The sequence below is a fragment of the Stegostoma tigrinum genome, chromosome 3, assembly GCF_030684315.1.
Source record: "Stegostoma tigrinum isolate sSteTig4 chromosome 3, sSteTig4.hap1, whole genome shotgun sequence".
NCBI classification, from domain to species: Eukaryota; Metazoa; Chordata; class Chondrichthyes; order Orectolobiformes; family Stegostomatidae; genus Stegostoma; species Stegostoma tigrinum.
In genome coordinates, this window is record NC_081356.1 from 129,081,432 (window position 1) to 129,101,076 (window position 19,645).

General features: G+C 46.9%; 1 protein-coding gene and 1 long non-coding RNA gene across 3 annotated transcripts in view; one reads left to right on the forward strand and one right to left on the reverse strand.

The window, feature by feature from the left end:
• The window catches only part of LOC125450819 (uncharacterized), a 65,445-nt gene that overhangs the window by 10,821 nt on the left and 34,979 nt on the right, over positions 1-19,645 (forward strand). The window contains exon 2 of the long non-coding RNA XR_009445613.1: positions 13,317-13,436. This is a non-coding gene — a long non-coding RNA (uncharacterized LOC125450819). The remainder of the gene's footprint in view (positions 1-13,316; positions 13,437-19,645) is intronic.
• The window catches only part of rgs12b (regulator of G protein signaling 12b), a 246,225-nt gene that overhangs the window by 9,237 nt on the left and 217,343 nt on the right, over positions 1-19,645 (reverse strand). The window contains exon 18 of one of the 2 annotated variants that reach the window (XM_059644885.1): positions 17,437-17,754. In XM_059644885.1, coding sequence (XP_059500868.1) covers positions 17,437-17,754 — 318 coding nt within the window. Of the gene's footprint in view, positions 1-14,124; positions 17,755-19,645 lie in introns of those variants that run through there. The other variant, XM_059644886.1, reaches the window with a different exon arrangement.

The following is a 19,645-nucleotide window of genomic DNA, read 5'->3' on the forward strand; positions in this document are numbered from 1 at the left end:
TATGGCAGTGTCATCAGTGAAATTGTAGATGGCATTCATTCAGAATTTGGCAACAGTCATCGGTGATGAAGGGAGTGAATGTTAAAGGTGATGGATGGGGTGTCAGTAAAGCATTGTCCTTTTGATTATTCATTCATGCGATGTGGGCATCACAGGTTGGACCAGCTCTTATTGCCCAACATCTAGCTGCCCCTGAAAAGGTGGTAGCAAACTGCTCTCTTCAATTACTACAGTCCATTTGGTATAGGTACACTCGCAATGCCCTTAGGGACGGAGTGCCAGGATTTCAACACAGCGACACCAAGGGAATCGCAATATATTTACAAGATAGAATGGTGAGTGGCTTGGAGGGAACTTGGTGGTTGCAGTGTGCTCATGTATCTGCTGCCCTACTCCTTCTAGATGGTAGTGGTCTTTGGTTTAGAAGGTGCTTTCTAAGGAGTCTTGGTGAGTCACTGCAGTGCATTGTACAGATAGTATGTACTCAGAGATAATGGGAACTGCAGATGCTGGAGAATCCGAGATAACAAAGTGTGAAGCTGGATGAACACAGCAGGCCAAGCAGCATCTCAGGAGCACAAAAGCTGACGTTTCGGGCCTAGACCCTTCATCAAAGAGGTCTAGGCCCGAAACATCAGCTTTTGTGCTCCTGAGATGCTGCTTGACCTGCTGTGTTCATCCAGCTTCACTGATAGTATGTACTGCTGCTTCTGAACATAAGTGGTGATGGATGCTTGTAAATAGGGCAGTAAACAAGAGGGCTGCTTTGTCCTGGATGGTGTCAAGCTTCTTTAGTGTTGTTGGTGCTGCACCCATCCAGGACAAAGCAGCAATCTGATAGCTCTAAGTTGAAGAACGTTCTGCAGAAATCTCTTTAACTTTCCAACTCTCTTCCCTCAGGATCGTTCTCAAAATTAAAATCTTTCCTTCTCTCCAGATATATCCTTCTGCGACCTGATGTCTGCAAAGCAGCTTCAGGGACTTCACTGAATTAGATACTGTAGAAATATGTTTTGGATATCTGCTATTTTCACATGGTAAAACGTTACAACACACAGCTCCCAGTGTACATTGGAACTTTGACACAATAGAGGTCACCATCCAGAATGGTGGATCTGAATTCCTTTTCTCGGGTCATTTCCAATAAGCAGCAATGCTAACATTTAACAACTAGCGTTGAGTGATTTCTGTGGACAAAGAAGTTTTACCCAGCAGCAAGATTCTCAGGACAGGTTGATTAGAAAATATCAGGACAGTAGGAAGGAAAAGAAAGTTGGCGTAATGACAGGCAGTGATTGGGAAGCGAGCAAGCATGAAGGACTGCAATCTGATTAATGGCATCCAGTCATTCATGGTACGTCAGCCAGAGGTCAGCTTTCTGAGTTTATGACAGAAACGAAGTGAACATTTTCCAGTTTGTTCTAACCAGCGGAAATCTGCAGTATGAATTCACACATCAGGAGCTAGGGTAATCACAGATAGCAGGGCCAGACAGATAGGAAGAAGCATCCCCTGTGTGCATATCCTGCCAACTTCCTTTGAAACAATGTGTGCAAATTCTTGAAAACAAAACCAGTGCTTGAGAATCGACGGACAATGGACTCCGGTGCCCTTAGGTTAGGGAGTGGTTCTCGCTTCTGATTTCTGCTCTGCTAGAATTGCATCCATGAAATCACACAGCTCAGGAGGAGGATATTCAGCCCACTGTAATACTGCTGGGCCCTTTATAAGAGCTTTCCAGTTAGTTCCGCTCCTTCCCCACAGGCCTGCAAGTGTTTTTCAAATATTTGTCCACTTAATTTTTGAAGATTATTGCTGAATGTCCTTCCAGATTGTCCGTCTCTGTTTAAAGAATCAATTTCTTCATAGTTTCGTTTGCCTTATGTTTGTGATACAGTGTCAATTATCAACTGCTCTGTCAAAGTCCCTGACAATTGCATTTATTCTGGACATCACTGTTGCTGACCTTTCCAAGCATTAGGATTTCTAACTCACACTGTCAGCACTGTATGCAGTATTGGAAGATACCTACCTGCTTAATTATCATGTATTTTGTTCATTTTCCTTTTGATCGAAGAACAATGTCCTGTGTCTCTGAATGGTGCGACAATTGGTTGTCGGGGGAGGTCATTCACATTTGCCTTCACGGAATGGTAATCTCTGCCCAAACAGTGGTGTACAAAAATGCAGCAGTGTAATAGAAAAAGCTACTTCCTGGCCAATCTTCTATTTATTCATGGGATGTGAGCTTTTCTGGCTGGGCCAGCATATATTGCCCTTCCCAAGTCGCCCTGGACAAGGTGATCATAGAATCCCTACAGGGTGGAAGCAGGTCATTCAGCCCATCACATACACACCAACTCTCCAAACAGCACATCTAGCCCCCTAACCTGTAACTCCACATTTTCCAGGGCTAACCCACCTAGCCTGCACATGCTTGGACACCATGGGCAATTTAGCATGGCCAAACCACCTAGCCTGCGCATCTTTGGACTGTGGAGGAGGAAACTGGAGAACCCAAAGGAAACCCATACAGACACGAGGGAGAACGCAACAAGTCCACACAGTCAGACGAGGTTGCAATGCAACCTGAGTTCCTAGCGAGGTGAGGCAGCAAAGCTAACCACTGAGCCACAGTACTGTGCTAGTAATGTGCATTATGCCACTAGACCAAGGTAGCACTGCAACTATCAGCTTCATACTCTTTGTTCATACACACTATAGTACCCCTCTTTAGTACTCTGTCCAAAGGTCTACTTTTCATTTGGGCTCATAACTGAGTACTTAGCTGCCCACTTTGAGGACAACAGCAAGTGCATTCGTTGGGGCTATTGGTTTTGGGATGGGTACATGGCATCCATTCCTCGTTGGTCCTGGCATACGCCTGGCAATCAGAAAACATCTTCTGACACAAAAGGTAGGAGCTATTCCTTCAGGCTCTTCACCTTTAAAAGATGGACAACCCACTGCCAAGCAATTAAACAGCTACCTGATTTCCAGTTATTTCCTATGAGGCTCCTGAAATTGGCTGCTATGTTCAATTGCCACCAGTTATTGAGCTCACCATCACAGCCACTGCGATGGCCATTAAAGTTAACCCATGAAAAATGACCGTTTTGTACCAAGGTGATTCTAGAGGAATCATAAAAGAGTCAGCAAGGTTATGAGAAAGAATTTGGGAAAAAGGTGCAGGAAAGATAGATAAATACCTATATTTTTGTCTAGCGAGTTTTGAGAAGATTTGTAGCTCAGGTTGAGGTTCTGGATGTGAGTTTGCTCGCTGAGCTGGAAGGTTAGTTTTCAGACGTTTCGTCACCATTCTAGGTAACATCATCAGTGAGCCTCCGACAAAGCGCTGGTGTTATGTCCTGCTTTCTATTTATCTGGTTAGGTTTCCTTGGGTTCGTGATGTCATTTCTTGCATTGGTGATGTCATTTCCTGTTCTTTTTCTCAAGGGATGGTAGATTGGCTCCAAATCAATGTGTTTGTGGATGGAGTTCCGGTTGGAATGCCATGCTTCTAGGAATTCTCGTGCGTGTCTCTGTTTGGCTTGTCCTACGATGGATGTGTTGTCCCAATCAAAGTGGTGTCCTTCCTCATCTGTATGTAAGGATACGAGTGATAGTGGGTCATGTCGTTTTGTGGCTAGTTGATGTTCATGTATCCTGGTGGCTAGCTTTCTGCCAGTTTGTCCAATGTAGTGTTTGTCACAGTTCTTGCAAGGTATTTTGTAGATGACGTTTGTTTTATTAGTTGTCTGTATAGAGTCTTTTAAGTTCATTAGCTGCTGTTTTAGTGTGTTGGTGGGTTTCTGGGCTACCCTGATGCCAAGGTCTCCTTTGACGTAACAGCTCTGTTCACATCCATCAACATCAACCTGGCCACAGAAACACTGACTACACTATTAGAAGAACCAAAGACACATACATCAGACACCACCAGCCTCATCAGCAAGGACAACATCATCAAGCTAGTGGACCTTTGCCTCACCACCCACTTCACTTTCAATAACAAAACCTACAGACAAACCAATGGTACACCCATGGGATCTCCGATATCAGGGTTCTTAGCAGAGGCAGTAATGCAGAGACTCAAACAAACAGCTCTGCCAATCATTCAACCCAAACTTTGGGTCCGCTATGTGGATGACACCTTTGTCATCACTAAACAAAACAAATTAGATGAAGCCTTCAAGACCATCAATAATACCCTTTACTGGCATAACATTCACAAAAGAGGAGGAAAACAACAATAAACTGCCATTCCTAGATGTCACAGTAGAGCGAACAGCCAATGGGGAACTTCAAACCAGCGTCTACAGGAAAACAACACATACGGACCAAATACTGAACTACAGGAGCAACCATCCCAACACCCACAAAGTGAAGCTGCATTAGAACATTATTCCAACGAGCCACCACACACTGCAGCACAGAGGAACTACGCAGAGCAGAGGAAAATCACCTATACAGTGTATTCAAAAAGAACGGGTACCCTATGAACACAGTCCGCCGATTCCTCAGCAATAAACCCAAACAAACAGACAAAACGGGCCCAGAAACCATAACCACTCTCCCCTACATCAAAGACATTTCCGAAATGACTGCCAGACTACTCGGACCCCTTGGCATCAGGGTAGCCCACAAACCCACCAACACACTAAAACAGCAGCTAATGAACTTAAAAGACCCTACACAGACAAAAAGCAAAACGAACGTCATCTACAAAATACCTTGCAAGAACTGTGACAAACACTACATTGGACAAACAGGCAGAAAGCTAGCCACCAGGATACATGAACATCAACTAGCCACAAAACGACATGACCCACTATCACTAGTATCCTTACATACAGATGAGGAAGGACACCACTTTGATTGGGACAACACATCCATCCTAGGACAAGCCAAACGGAGACACGCACGAGAATTCCTAGAAGCGTGGCATTCCAACCGGAACTCCATCCACAAACACATTGATTTGGAGCCAATCTACCATCCCCTGAGAAAAAGAACAGGAAATGACATCACCAACGCAGGAAATGACATCACGAACCCAAGGAAACCTAACCAGATAAATAGAAAGCAGGACATAACACCAGCGCTTTGTCGGAGGCTCACTGTTGATGTTACCTAGAATGGTGACAAAACATCTGGGGACAAACCTTACAGCTCAGTGAACCAGCTTACATCTCGAACACAATAAAGACCCACTCTCTTGTGGACTGAGAGGACGAGAGTGTTGTCTTGGAGGTGAAAGGAGGATGTCGGGTTGGCTGTGCACCCTTGCGACCAGTGGATCTTAATGCTGGCTTCGGCCTAACGCTGGTTCAGGGGAGCAGCCAACCTGCAACGATGGCTGCGGCAAGTGCTCGTGCCCCAGGTCAGGGGGTCCGGAACACCATCCGTGTTTCTGTAAAGAAGGTGGATGAAGGTGCACCTGTGGACCGCACCTTCTTCGTGAAGAGGGTCCTGTTGGACTGTTGTGGGTTCGCTGCTGCGGACATTTACTGCCTGCAGGATTTCCCCGGAGGAGGTTTTTACGATGTAACCTTCAGGAGTGCCAAGCTTTGCGAGCGCTTCCTGGAGGTTTTCAAGGAGAAAGGAGGTGAGGGCCCCCTCTCTGTATTGACCGCTGTCCCACTGTTTGTGATGCCAGCGCAGAGGAGCCGTATGGTGACTGTACACATGTACAACCCGCATGTGCCAGCAGTTGATGTCCTGACCTTCCTCGGAAGGTATGTGAAGGTGGAAGGGGACCTAACTGACATCGTGGACCCCTTTGGCATCTGGACGAGTAAAAGGCAGGTCAAGGTGACGCTGAGGATGGGCGCAGACGGGAATGTCGCACACCCACCGTCCAGCTTCGCGATCGGCGGGAGCAGGGGCTACCTGACCTATGCAGGGCAACCTAAAGTCTGCCATGCCTGTGGTAGGTCAGGTCACATGGCGGCCGACTGCAAAGCCACCATCTGCAGGAACTGCAGGGAGGAGGGACACCTTGCAAAGGATTGCCCACGAGAGAGAAGCTGCAACCTTTGCGGGGAAGCGGGCCACCTCTATAGGGCATGCCCGCGGCGGGGGACCACCTACGCCCAGGTTGCCGGCAGGGACAATGCGGGGCCAGCCCCCCCGGAGGAGAGGAAGGCACCAGGGCCCAGCAAGGACCCCACTAATGTGCAGGAGGGCCAGGCCGTGCAGGAGGGCCCAGCCCTGCAGGATGGGCCCGAGGCCAGCAAAGCACCCCTGCAGGCTCCGATCCCCCCCGACAACCCGGAGTCGATGGTGGCGGCGACAGGCGACCCAGGGGAGTGGACAACAGTCCGGAAAGCGAGGAGGAAGGTGCGTCGATGGGCCCAGGAACCGCAACCATCAGGCGGGAAGAGGCAGCTACAGGGGGGCTATAAGAGCTCCTCTGACGAGGGGGATTCGGAGAGGGCCCACCCGAAGCAGAAGTTAAAGGTCTCGAGGGAGAAGGAAAGCAGCACCCTGCTTCCAGGTGACGGGAGGCGTCCTGAGGCTCCCTCCGACACCCAGTCAAGTGCCGCTGGAGCACTGGAGGGCACCCCGGAACTTCCAGGCGGGAAGGAGGAAACAGCGCGTCCCCAGCCTGACCCGGAGCCGGACCCTCCTGCCTCCGCATCCCCGACGGCGGGATGCCACCCGGAAGGCAGCACGGACGGTTTCCTGAGCCCGGAGAGCATCCAGCAGTTAGCCCGGGCAATGGGCATGAAGGGGCTGGACCTTGGACTTGGGGAGGGTACTGCGGTCACTGCCCACAATGGGGGTACGAGTTGCGAGCATTAATGTGCGCAGCGTCAAGTCAACCGCGAGATGTGTGTCCACATTGGCCTACCTGACCACCATCAAGGCAGACCTCCTGTTTCTGCAGGAGTGCGGGATACCGCACCTCGGCAGGTACGGGAAATGGTCCGGCGCCTGGACCTGTGGGCCTTCGATCTGGTCGGGGGGTAACGACTGTCGCTCCTCGGGCCTGGCTATTCTGCTGTGGGGGCGCAACTTCACCATCTCTCAAGTTCAGGTGGTTGGTTGGTGGGTGGGGGTGGGGGGGCCTCCTAGTGGCTGATGTCACCTACAGGAACGCTCCCCTGAGGCTGATCAACGTGTACGCCCCAGCAGTACGGAGTGAGCGGTTGGCCGTCCTGCAGCGGCTTCCATCCCTGCTGGCTACGTCCAGGCCGGTCATCCTAGGCGGAGACTTCAACTGCATCATCGATGCAGATGGAAGATCCGGCGTGGGGACAGCGGGTGGGGGGATTCAACTGGACGTCACGTCCAGATTCCTGATGGGCACGGTGAAGGACGCCAAGCTGCTCGATGTCTTCAGCACCCCTGCAGACGGAGCGCAGCAGAGGTACACCTGGTCACGGCCAGACGGGTCTATCCGCTCAAGGATAGACTTCCTGTTTGTGTCACGGACGTTCTCGGTCAGATCCACTGGTGTCGAGCCGGTGTTCTTCTCTGACCACTGCCTCCTGTTGGCCGACTGTCACTTACAGGACGACCAGCCGGCCGGCAAGGGGACGTGGAAGCTCAACACGACTCTGTTGACCCCAGAGAACGTCGAGGAGCTTAAGAGGGTGTCGCGACTCCAGAAAAGGGTGCAGAACCTGCTCCTTCTGCAGTTGATGGGGGTCGATGTCACAGAGGACCTCCCCGAGGTGAGGGGCCAGCAAGCGTCGCTCTTTGCCGCGGAGGCCTCCAGGATAATCTTCTGGTCCAGGCTCCGCTCCATGGAGCAGGATGAGACGTGCTCGCGTTTCTTCTTTCAGAAGATGCACAAAGAGAGCTCTGTGCTTAGCCGGCTGAAGGAGGACGACGGCTCAGTGACGTCGTCTCGGCCCAACATTTTGAGGATCAGCAGATCCTTCTACGCTGGACTGTACGACACGAAGCCCACGGACAGCACGGCCTCCGAGTCGTTCCTGTCGTCTATCACGGAGGTCTTAGACGACGGCACTAGGGAGTGGCTGGACCGGCCGATATCCCTGGACGAGCTGACCAGAGCCTTCAAGTCCTTGGAGAGAAATAGGACTCCCGGAAGCGACGGCTTACCGGTCAAGCTGTATTCCGCTCTGTGGGGCCTGGTCGGCCAGGACCTGCTGGAGGTGTACGATAGTGCGCTTCGGGCAGGGGAAATGTGCAAGTCCATGAGGAAGGGCATCATCACCATCATTTACAAGAGGAAGGGGGAGAGGGAAGAAATTAAGAATTGGCGTCCCATTTCACTTTTGAACGTGGACTACAAAATCCTGGCCAAGGTCATTGCCAACCGGGTCAGGTCTGTCCTGGAGTCAGTGATTCATCCTGACCAAACCTGTGCTGTGCCGGGCAGGAAGATCGCTGAGAGCCTCGCGCTCATCAGGGATACGATCGCCTACGTACAGGACAGGCGGGTGGACACCTGCCTCGTCAGCCTGGACCAGGAGAAGGCCTTCGACAGGGTCTCTCATGCTTACATGAGGGACGTCCTCTCCAAATTGGGGTTCGGGGAGGGCATCCGCAATTGGATCCGGCTGCTCTGCGCCAACATCGTTAGCGCAGTCTCGATCAACGGGTGGGAATCAGACAGTTTTCCTGTTAGATCTGGAGTCAGGAAGGGCTGCCCGCTCTCTCCTGCCTTGTTCATGTGCTGTGTGGAGCCCTTTGCCGCCTCCATCAGGAAGGACGTGAGTCTGAAGGGTGTGACTATCCCAGGCAGCGGAGGCCTTCAGGTCAAGACCTCCCTGTACATGGACGATGTCGCTGTCTTCTGCACCGATCGTCGGTCGGTGAGTAGACTATTGGACATCTGTGGCCTCGGGTGCCAAAGTCAATCGGGGTAGGAGGGAGGTCATGTTATTCGGGAACTGGGACGACCGCTCCTTCATTCGCTTCACCGTCAGGACAGACTACCTGAAGGTGCTGGGTGTTTGGTTTGGTGGAGCTGGGGCGTGCACTAAAACTTGGGAGGAGCATATCACCAAATTGAAGCAGAAGCTGGGCAGGTGGACACTCCGGTCCCTCTCCATCGCGGGTCAGAACCTGATTGTCAGGTGCGAGGGGCTTTCGGTACTGTTGTATGTGGCGCAGGCCTGGCCTATTACCTGGACCTGCGCCGCTGCAGTCACCCGGGCCATCTTCCACTTCATTTGGGGGTCGAGGATGGACCGGGTCCGCAGGGACACCATGTACAAAGACCTGGGAAATGGGGGAAAGGGCGTACCGAACGCCACCCTTGCCCTGATGGCTACTTTTGTGTGCGGCTGCATCAAGCTGTGCGTAGATCCTCAGTATGCAAACACCAAGTGTCACTACTTACTGAGGTTCTACCTGTCCCCGGTGTTGCGAAGGATGGGCCTGGCCTCGTTGCCGCGGAACGCTCCGAGTAGTTGGACCATACCGTACCACCTGTCCTTCGTGGTGAAATATTTGAAAGGAAACACCTTTGACCGCAAGGCCGTCAGGCAGTGGTCAGCACATAGTATCCTCGGGACCCTTCGGAAAAGGAGAGGGTGGATCCCGTCGTGTGGTTCCCCACGCAGACTGCCAAAGTCGTTTGGCAGAATGCCTCATCGCCAGAACTTTCAAACAAGCACAAGGACATTGCTTGGCTGGCGGTGAGAGGGGCTCTGCCAGTGAGATCCTTTATGCATGCCCGGAATCTCTGCGCCACCGCACGCTGCCCTCGAGGTGGCTGCGGTTGGGGGGAGGGGGAAACGAGACTGTCGATCACCTCCTTCTGGAGTGCGCCTATGCGCAGGAGGTCTGGAGGGGGATGCAGTGGTATTTGTCGAGGTTCGTCCCTAGCAGCTCCGTGACGCGGGACTCCGTGCTCTACGGGCTGTTTCCGGGGACGCACACCGAGACCAACATCAACTGCGCCTGGAGGATCATCAATGCGGTGAAAGACGCTCTTTCGTCTGCCCGCAACTTGCTGGTCTGCCAGCTGAAAGAACTGACCCCGACCGAGTGTTGCAGACTGGCGCACTCCAAGGTCCAGGACTACGTGCTGAGGGACGCGCTAAAGCTTGGGGCAGCTGCCACCGAGGCGCGGTGGGGAAAGACCACCGTATGAAACCCCTCGTCCAGAATAGGAAAAAGGGCCCTATCTGGTAACTGGGCCCAGCTGGCGCCTTCCCCAACTGGTCAGGGGGCCAACTGGGACTGTGCGGGGTGACGACTGCCGGGGCGGTTTCTTTGCTTTGTTTTTTTTTCTCTGTTTTGTTTTTTTCCTTTAGTTGGTGTATGTACCCCCTGGGTAACCTGGAGTGGCTTGCATGACTGGGTAGGTGGATAAATGTTTTATTTTTTGTACATTCTATGAATAAAGTATATTTTTTCAAATAAAAAAAAGTGACGAAACGTCTGAAAACGAACCTTCCAGCTCAGCAAGCAAACTCACATCCAGATATTTTTATCTCTGTATATCTTGGAATCCAAGGGAAGAAAAATATTACTGTTCCAAAGGGTTCATTTAAAAAAAAGCGAAGCTGGTCATTCAGCAAAATTAAATTTTAATACAAAACATCTTTGAAATACAATAAGAAGGTGAAACAAGTACAGTCCCTTTGGGTAATCGATGAGGAAACTCTATTTAAATCTTAGTTTTTACTACTGAATAATTCATCTTATAAAGGTATCACAGAACAGAAGCTGTTGTAGTTCACAGTTTAATGTACCACGTGTCTTGATATGATTAAAACTGATGAAGCAGTAGAGGGCTTCAGCTGTTCAGTTTTGAATTCGTTGACAGGAAGTAATAAAGTGTCAGCAAAAAGTGCCCAAATCCATCTTGTGCAGTGCCAGAATAAAACACTTTTTTGCCTGTCCTATTTCTACTTGGATGAGGCAAACAAAGCTAAAGTACAGAGTGAGAATGTTCCCCAATGCCTGTGTGCTACGCATCTGGCTCCAACCTGACTCATAAGATAGGAAGCAATGGTTTGGAATTAAGCACTCCCTACATCAGACTCCATAATCCAGTACCTGAGTCATGTAGCTCCACAGTCTTTCAAGAATACTGTTAATGATTTTCAGCCACTCTTATGAATAGGGTTTACAGAGATAAACATGTTAATGTAAATCAGAGAGGGGGGTGAGAATTTGGTTTGGCTTCTTACTCAGCAAGAAACAGTTCCTTGGTATTACAGAACTTGAATACTGCAGGGAAGACAGACATGTTTTCCATTTTACACTCATCAGGACAAATGCAAGACTGCCTTATTTCAAACAACCACAATTTATACCACAGAGAAAACAGAGGTTTTTGGTTGGCAAATCAGCCCTGGTTGTCCATCTAATTGTAAATGTAAATAGGGCTGCACTTGCTGAAGTATCTTATGTGTGCTAATAACTACAATAATAACTAATTTGAAATTATCAGTTGAGCTCATAATGTTTGCATTTATGTTTAGTAGAAGAGGCATAGGCCCTGTTCTCTTCAAAATAAAAGGAATCTGTTCAAGCTTGCACCTTTTTGGAATTACCTGGGAACTTGGTATCACTTGAAAAAACCCTTCTCCCACAGTATAAATTGACTGTGTGAAACTTCCTATTCTTGCATTTGCCCTGATGAGTACAAGATAAAAAGTTTCAGCACAATGTTGTTCTATTCAATAATCAGCTGAAATGTTTTGACACATTCTCACCTTTATCAGTGGTGTGTGTGCTGCCAAGAAGCAGAGTGGTGAGAGTCAGAAAATAATACAGGCTCCCTGACTGGATGGGCAAGGGGTGACATATCATACTATCATTAAGGCCAGACATAATGCAATAAGTATAGTGACAGCTCTCAGCTAAACCAAGCAACTGGCCTTAAAGCACAAAAGTTAAAGTCTACGCTTGAAGCTGGATACAGAATCATTTGAATTTGAAATCCAGAAGATTATTCTAAAGCATGGGAGCATGCCACTGGGCCCATCTAGTCCCTTCTTTAGTTCATACACCAAGCAGTGTAATAGTTGGAATATCTGCTGACACTGTAGCTGCAGAAGGATCAAAACTGCCAACATTGTAACTTCTGGATCTCGAACGAGTCTGCAGCTGAAGCATCACTCTGGAGTTGGTCTGGAATTTCACACCCTTGCCCTGCTTGACCATCTCAGTGATGGTGGGTAGTGGTGGTGTGCCCATTACCTGGCACGTTCCCTGGCCATGAACGCAACCTGCAGCAAAGGGGAAATAGCGGTGGAGTGGTAATGTCACTGGGTGAGCAATCTTGCCCCCAGTGGTAATATTCTCAGGACATGAGTTTGAATCCCATCATGGCAGATGATGATTTGAATTCAATACAATCTGAAATAATAAGCTGGTCTAATGGCAGCGTGTAAATGTTACTGATTAGTATAAAAACGCATCCAGTTCAATGATGCCCTTTAGGTCATTCTTACCTAAGGTGACTCCAGACTTTCAGCACTGTGGTTGATTCTTGATACCCCTCTGGACAATTTGAGATGGACAATAATGCTAACCTAGCATCCTATCAGCTGGGCACATTTGTAGCAATGGCCAGCTCTACTGGTGGCACTGCTGGAACCGAAGAATAGCTGCACCTCCCATTGGCTGGCAATTTCTTGGGGACAAAGGGGCAGTGGTGAGGGTCGGATCACAGTCCTTTAAAATACCAAATAGATTCCAGAAAGGCCTAAAATGCATCTCAGGGGCCTCCCTAAGAGCCAAGAAAAGTTTCTACCAGACATTCCAGCTGACATTTGTGCCCTCACCTCCCCCTGTTCCTTGACAAGTACAGTCCATTAACTTTGCTTCTCCCTCCATGATGATGCCTGCTCTGCTGACCAATTCCAGCCTTTACTGTTTACATATCACTCACGTATACACAAGTGGATTTACTTTACAACATTTCAGCAAATCTAAGTCAAACACATTTTTGCGACAGACTTTCTACAAATTAATAACATAATTATCATGACCATTAAAATCATTCCAAATACGTGGATTTTTTTGCACTTGTTTTCTTGAACAGCTTTTTACTCCAATCTACAAATATTTTCCACGATTCATTAAAAATAGAGGCATCAAAAATTTACACCATCATTCTATGTATTGCACTGTAAGAGGTTCTTTTAAAAAAAGACAATGTATAAAATTCAAAGCGGATTTCTCTTCATTTGAATTGAAAATTTGAATGTAAATCTTTGGGTTATCTGTGAGGTGGAAGCTCGTCTCAATGTTTATATTAACTATATTAAATTAAACACAGTAAAAGGGCCACAATAAAATGTTAATCTTTTAATGTTATAAAGTATTTTCTACTAATACCGTCTTTACAATGTGTTTTTCTTGTATTTTTTAAGATCTGGAATGCCGTCCCGCTGCTGGAACTAGCCTATCCCTTTGAAGTAACTGATCAAATACTTTCTATGAGAACCTGGGTATAACTGCATGTTTCTTGAAACTTCAGAAGTTCATTACAGGTTAGCAACTACTGGCAGATCAAAAAGAGCTCGAATGAAATCAATGCCTGGCATTCTTTCTGATTTATGCCATTCTTTTATATCTGTGGTGCCTCACATTGGGCTTGAGAAAAAAAGAATGAAACAGAGTTTACATCAAGCCCCTGAATTGTCAAGGTATCCAGAAGAATATCACAGTCAATTAAATACTTTAAAGAATAGTCACTGTCATCTTATAGCAAATGTTGGAACCATTGCTTGCAACTAGGTCCAAAAAAAGTGATCAAATGATTCAAATTATTAATCTACCCTCAAATACCATGGTGAGTTTTAAGAGGTCATGACAACAAAATTCCTTAGGGAAATTACCTCCCTCAATCCATGTAATTTCAGTTGATAGGCTAGTCAAATATAAGGCTCCTGTCAAACTTTCATCAAAGGTATACTGGCCAGTCAGAGCTTCCACAAAAATTCAAGGCATTTAGCTCAACACCAGCAAATTGACAAAAAGGGGGTTTCTTTTACAGAAAAAATAGGAACTGCAGATGCTGGAGAATCCGAGATAACAATGTGTGGAGCTGGATGAACACAGCAGGCCAAGCAGCATCTTAGGAGCACAAAAGCTGACGTTTCGGGCCTAGACCATTCATAAGAAAGGGTGTAGGCCTGAAACGTTAGCTTTCCTGCTCCTAAGATGCTGCTTGGCCTGCTGTGTTCATCCAACTCCACAACTTGTTATCTCTTTTTGACAGAGAACCTGCTGAAGTACACAAAAATAACAACTGATGTAGCAATATACAGCAAAAGAAGCCACTGTCCCTCTTTCAAGGAACTATCCATTAGTCCCATCGTGCCGCGCTTTTTCTTTAGTCCTGAAAAATATCTCCCCTTCTAGGGTTTCCCTAATTTCTTTTTGAAAGTTACTGTTCGTTGTGCTAACACGACCCTTTCAGCCAGCGCATTCCAGAATAAGACAGCTCACTGCTGAAAGGAGCGTTTCTATCATTTATCCTCTGAATCTTTCACCACCATTCCATCCTGCCAAGAAAATTCAGAGTCATACTTTAAAATAAAATGGATCATAAGCCAAAAATCATAAACTAATTCGAAATAACTTCAGCACAAGAGCAGAGATGCAGGTGTTCAAAGTGTTCTGAGTTGTTGGAAATTATCACAAAAGGTGGGCATAAATGGCTTTTTCTCATCATATTGAGGAGCTGGGTAGAAAAACCTGTTATAAAACTCCACCTAACCATCAAGGGTCAGATGGTGATGTAGTGGAGATAGTAGTTATTCAGAGGCCCTAGCTATTTCTCTGGGGACATAAGTTCAAATTCCACTAATGACAGCTAGTAGAAATTAGCTTGAATTAATAAACCTGGAGTTGAAACTAGTCTCACTTATCATGGCCAAGTAACTAACTTCAATTGTCATATATATCACATCTTGAGTCTATGCCTTCTGGAACAACTGCAATATGATTGACTCTTAACTGCCCTCTGAAATGGTTATTCAGTTCATGGCCAAATAGGAATGGGCAAAAGGCGCCCATATCCCATGAAAGAATGAAGAAAAAAGTGACAAATGAAGACTACTGCCCATGGGCCAGTGTCCATACTGCTATTGTCACTGGAATGAAACATCGGGATGTTTCCTAAAGAGGAACCCCACAGGAACAGACTTACAGGCAGCATTTAATGTTCTCTCAAGAGTGAAACATCAGACCACAGCTCATATTCAAACAGCAAAAGGTAGGAAACATGCCATGTAGGCAAACAGTCACCCTCGCAGGCATTCCTGGGGTCTGGCTGGAACTTGACTCTTTTGCCAGCAGCAAGAAGGAAGTTCCACTATTATTTACATCAACCCCATCATGCCCCCTCCCCTTAACTCCATCGCTGAGGCCTCCCTGACTGGTCCCATTGCCTAGCACTGCTTTAAAGCTCCGGGGTGACCCTCCTCATCCACAGGATTACTCCAGTACTGACAATAATTGATTAGCACTTCCTGAGCTCAGGACACCCACCCCATTCCAGCAGCTGCAGCAGCAAATAGCCTCCGATGTAGTCAGGAGCCCTAACAGCAGCCAGCAGATTACCTGGGCTGCATTTTCTGACAGAGACCTATACAATTCTAACAGGACTGGACAGGGTAAGCAGGAAGGCTGCTCCTGATGACCAGAGAGTCCAGAACCTCAGCTCAAGGATATGGGGATAAGTCATTCAGGACTAAGATGAGGAGAAATTTCTTCATCTAACGAGTGGTGAGCCTATAGAATTCTCTACCACAGAAAATGGTTCAGGGTTGAGGGTTAGGTGAATTGGCCATGCTAAATTGCCCCAAAGGTTCTAGAAATGTGCAGGTTAGGTGGATTATCATAGTAAGGCTGGGCAAGGGGAGGTTACAGGGATAGGGCAGTGGTGGGGGTGGTGGTGGATCTGGAGGGGAGGGGCGCTCTTCAGAGGATCAATGCAAACCTGATGGGCAATGGGCTCTTTCAGCACTGATGGGGTTCTATGATTCTAAAACGGTGAATGTTTTCCAGAAGAAGTTACATGTAGTTCTTAGGGCTGAAGGAATCAAAGAATATGGGGAGAAAGTGGAAACAGGGGCTATTGAAATGGATGACTGGCCATGACCATATTAAATGAAAGAGCAGGCTCAAAGTCCAAATGGCTTACTCCTGCTCTTCTTTTTTATGTTTAATGATAATGATAGAGTTCTTGCCTTCAGGACGGAGAGCTTGTGACAGCTGTAAATCATCTTTTTTGGGGAGGCCCACCAAATTAAGTGTCACACAGGTATCCAAGTGGACAACAATGGGTCTTCCTGGGAGCAGGCTCACCCAAGACGTGCCAGAAGGACACCACCTGAGGCCCATTATTGTGGCTGGGCTCTACGCCATAGGTGGGAGGAGTTTGTGAGGGAGTGGGAGCCAGAAACAATGCAAAGTATTGGCTCTCTGTGTACCTCACTCCCACCCTCCCTTCCTGATGCTGGGTCATTTGATCGGATGCTGAGTGTTTTTGTACCATGTCAGACACATAAGTCCAATAGTGAAACTGGCATGGGTTTGCTGGTTGTGCTACCCATGAAACCAGCAGCCCCTCACCTCACTAGCTGTTAGTTTAACCTGAAGTGCCAGGAGGGGACCCTTCAGAGGAAATTAGTCACTCATTGATCAGCATTGAATCCCAGTGGGGCTTAAAGAAGTGGCTACAGTGGGGTTGTCACCATCACTCTAGCTGGTGGACAGCCCATTGTTGTGACCTGTAAACTCTCTACCATACCTTAATGGCCGTAATGAATCATGGCGCCACTGGAAGGAAAGATTGACAGAAATATACGAGGTGAGAGCAGCTAAGAAAATGGCTGACAGATTTAATAGACTGGATGCAGTTGATCCATTTGGAATGTGTAAGGGCAGCATAGGTTGTGCAAATCCACGACAATCAACCTCAAAAGAAGAGGATGAAAGCGCAAATGAATGAACTCCTGTCTGCCTGTCTATCATTTATCAATCTATATTAGCATTCATTTATTTCCAGTTATGCCAATATCCTTAGCAAGGATATATCATCAGAATATATTCAAAAGAAAAGCCATTGGCCAGACTTACTTCATTGCATTCATTCAAAATGATCTCAAAGAAATTTTGTTAACCCATCAAACTGACTGTTAAGTGTTAACAGGTTGCTACAAAAAATGCAAACACTTCATTTCTTTACTTTTAGAAACGATACTTAAATTCTAGAATTATACCTCTCCATACCTCTCCAAATTGTCGATGTTAATGTGAGTAAGTTTTCGTTCCATATTCCCCAACTAACGCAAGAGGTATGGAATTGGTGATAAATAAATTGTGCACGTTAATTATTGTGTTTTTAGCAATAAATTACTATCTTGAATCACAATCTTCCAAATATTACTTCAGACCAACATTTCTGTGACCCTTCTTAAGGAAAATACATGACCAACATTCAGACAAATGTAGCCTTATGCTGTGCCTCTAATGTCTTACTCCTGTCTCTCTTCACTGTCATCAACGATGGCAACTCCGACATCCGATAAACTCCAGTGCGCATTCTCCCTTGGCAACCTTTCAGTTCAGAAATGTAGCCTTCAAAACTCAGGTTCCCATCTGACTCGTCAGTTTCCGCCCTAGTGTCTTCTGATTTCACTCCATCGATGTCAATAATCTTGTTTATAGGAAGTGTTACGTGGGAGTGGTTGGCATCAGCAGCTATAGCAGTCCTGTTTACACTTGTTTGAGTGTTCAGATTCTGTCCAAAGTAAGCAGGCTTTTTCCAAGCAACTTTTCCTCTTTCATTCATCGAATCTTTAGAGGAGTAAGAAAAACAGGCACATTAAGATAACGACAAACACAGGGTTTAAATACCATTGCACAGGCTTTTACCCATCAAATGTGCACTTTCAATGAAGACATGAAATATATAGCCCTTGCTCATTATTAACAAGTTGCAAAATATCAGAAACATTTAAATAGAACATAGAACAGTACAGCATAGTACAGACCCTTCGGCCCACAATGTTGTATCAGCCTATTATCCTACTAAGATCAAACTACCCTGCATACCTACATTTTACTATTATCCATGTGCCTATCCAAGAGTCACTTCAAAGTGTCTAAAATATCTGACTCCACTACCACTGCCGTCAATGCATTCCACATGCCCGCATGTCTGAATGTTGGTCATGTATTTTCCTTAAGAAGGGTCACAGAAATGTTGGTCTGAAGTAATATTTGGAAGATTGTGATTCAAGACAGTAATTTATTGCTGTGTGAAGAATCTACCTCTGACATCTCCCCTATACCTTCTTCTAATCACCTTAAAATTATGCCCCCTCTGAACAGTCATTTCTGCCTTGGGAAAAAGCCTCTGACTATCCACTCTATCTGTGCCTCTCATCATTTTGTACACCTTTATCGAGTCACCTCTCATCCTGTGCTCCAATGAAAAAAGCCCTAGCTCCCCCAACTCTTCCTTATAAGACTTGCACTCCAGTCCAGGCAGCATCCTGGTAATTCTCCTTTGCACCCTTTCTGAAGCTTCCACATCTTTCCTATAATGAGGTGACCAGAACTGAATATCATTCAGCTGTGATGAGAATTTCAGTATCAGAATTTTGAGCAACTGGTGCTCACAGTGAATACTCCCTGGAGCATCGGCGGCTGAGGGGTGGTCTTATACAGGTTTATAAAACCATGAGAGGCATGGATAGGGTGAACAGCCAAGGTCCTTTTCCCAGGGCAGGGGAGTCTAAAACTAGAGGTCATAGGTTTAAGGTGAGAGGGAAAAGATTTAAGGAGAGCCTGAGGTATAACTTTTTCATGCAGAGGTAGGTGCAAGTTCAGAACGAACTGCCAGAGGAAGTGGTGGAGGCTGGTACAATTACAACATTTAAAAGGCATCTAGATATATGAATAGGACGGGTATAAGGGATATGGCAAATGGGGCTAGGTCAAATTGGGATATCTGGTCGGCATGGACAAGTTGGGCTGAAGGGTCTGTTTCCATGCTGTAAGACTCTAAGACTCATATAAACTAGGAGCTCAAGCAGACTATTCAGCCCTGTGAGTGTGTTCCACCATTCAGCAAGATTACAGCTGAGCTGATCGTGGCTTCAACTCCACATTCCCATCTACAACTCCCTTGTTAATCTGAAAACAGGCACCTTCAACTGTGTAGCATGTTGGAAGTATCAGTTTCATGTCGGGGCTCCTACATTTTCTCTAGGGAGGAAATTCCAGGATTTTGACCCAGTGTCAGTGAACAGAGCAATATATATTTCCAAGTCAGGATGGTGACAGCCTCAGTCACAGAGCCATTAATTCATACAGCGTTGAAACAGGCCCTTTGGCCCACCATGTCCACACTGACCAACAAACATCAAACTACACTAATTCCATTTACCTACACTTGATCCACAGCCTACCATGCCCAGAACTACCTAATGATATTATCACTACATTGTTAATTCAGACCAGGTAATGTTCTGGAGACCGGGGTTTAAATCCTGGCAGGTGGTGGAATTTGAATTCAATAAAAAAAAATCTGGAATTAAAAGTGTAATGATGACCGTGAATCAATTGTCAGGAAAAGCCCCATCTGGTTCACTAATGCGCATTAGTGAAGAGAACTGCCATCCTTACCTGATCTGGCCTATGTATGACTCCAGACCCACAGCAATCTGGTTGACTCTTAACT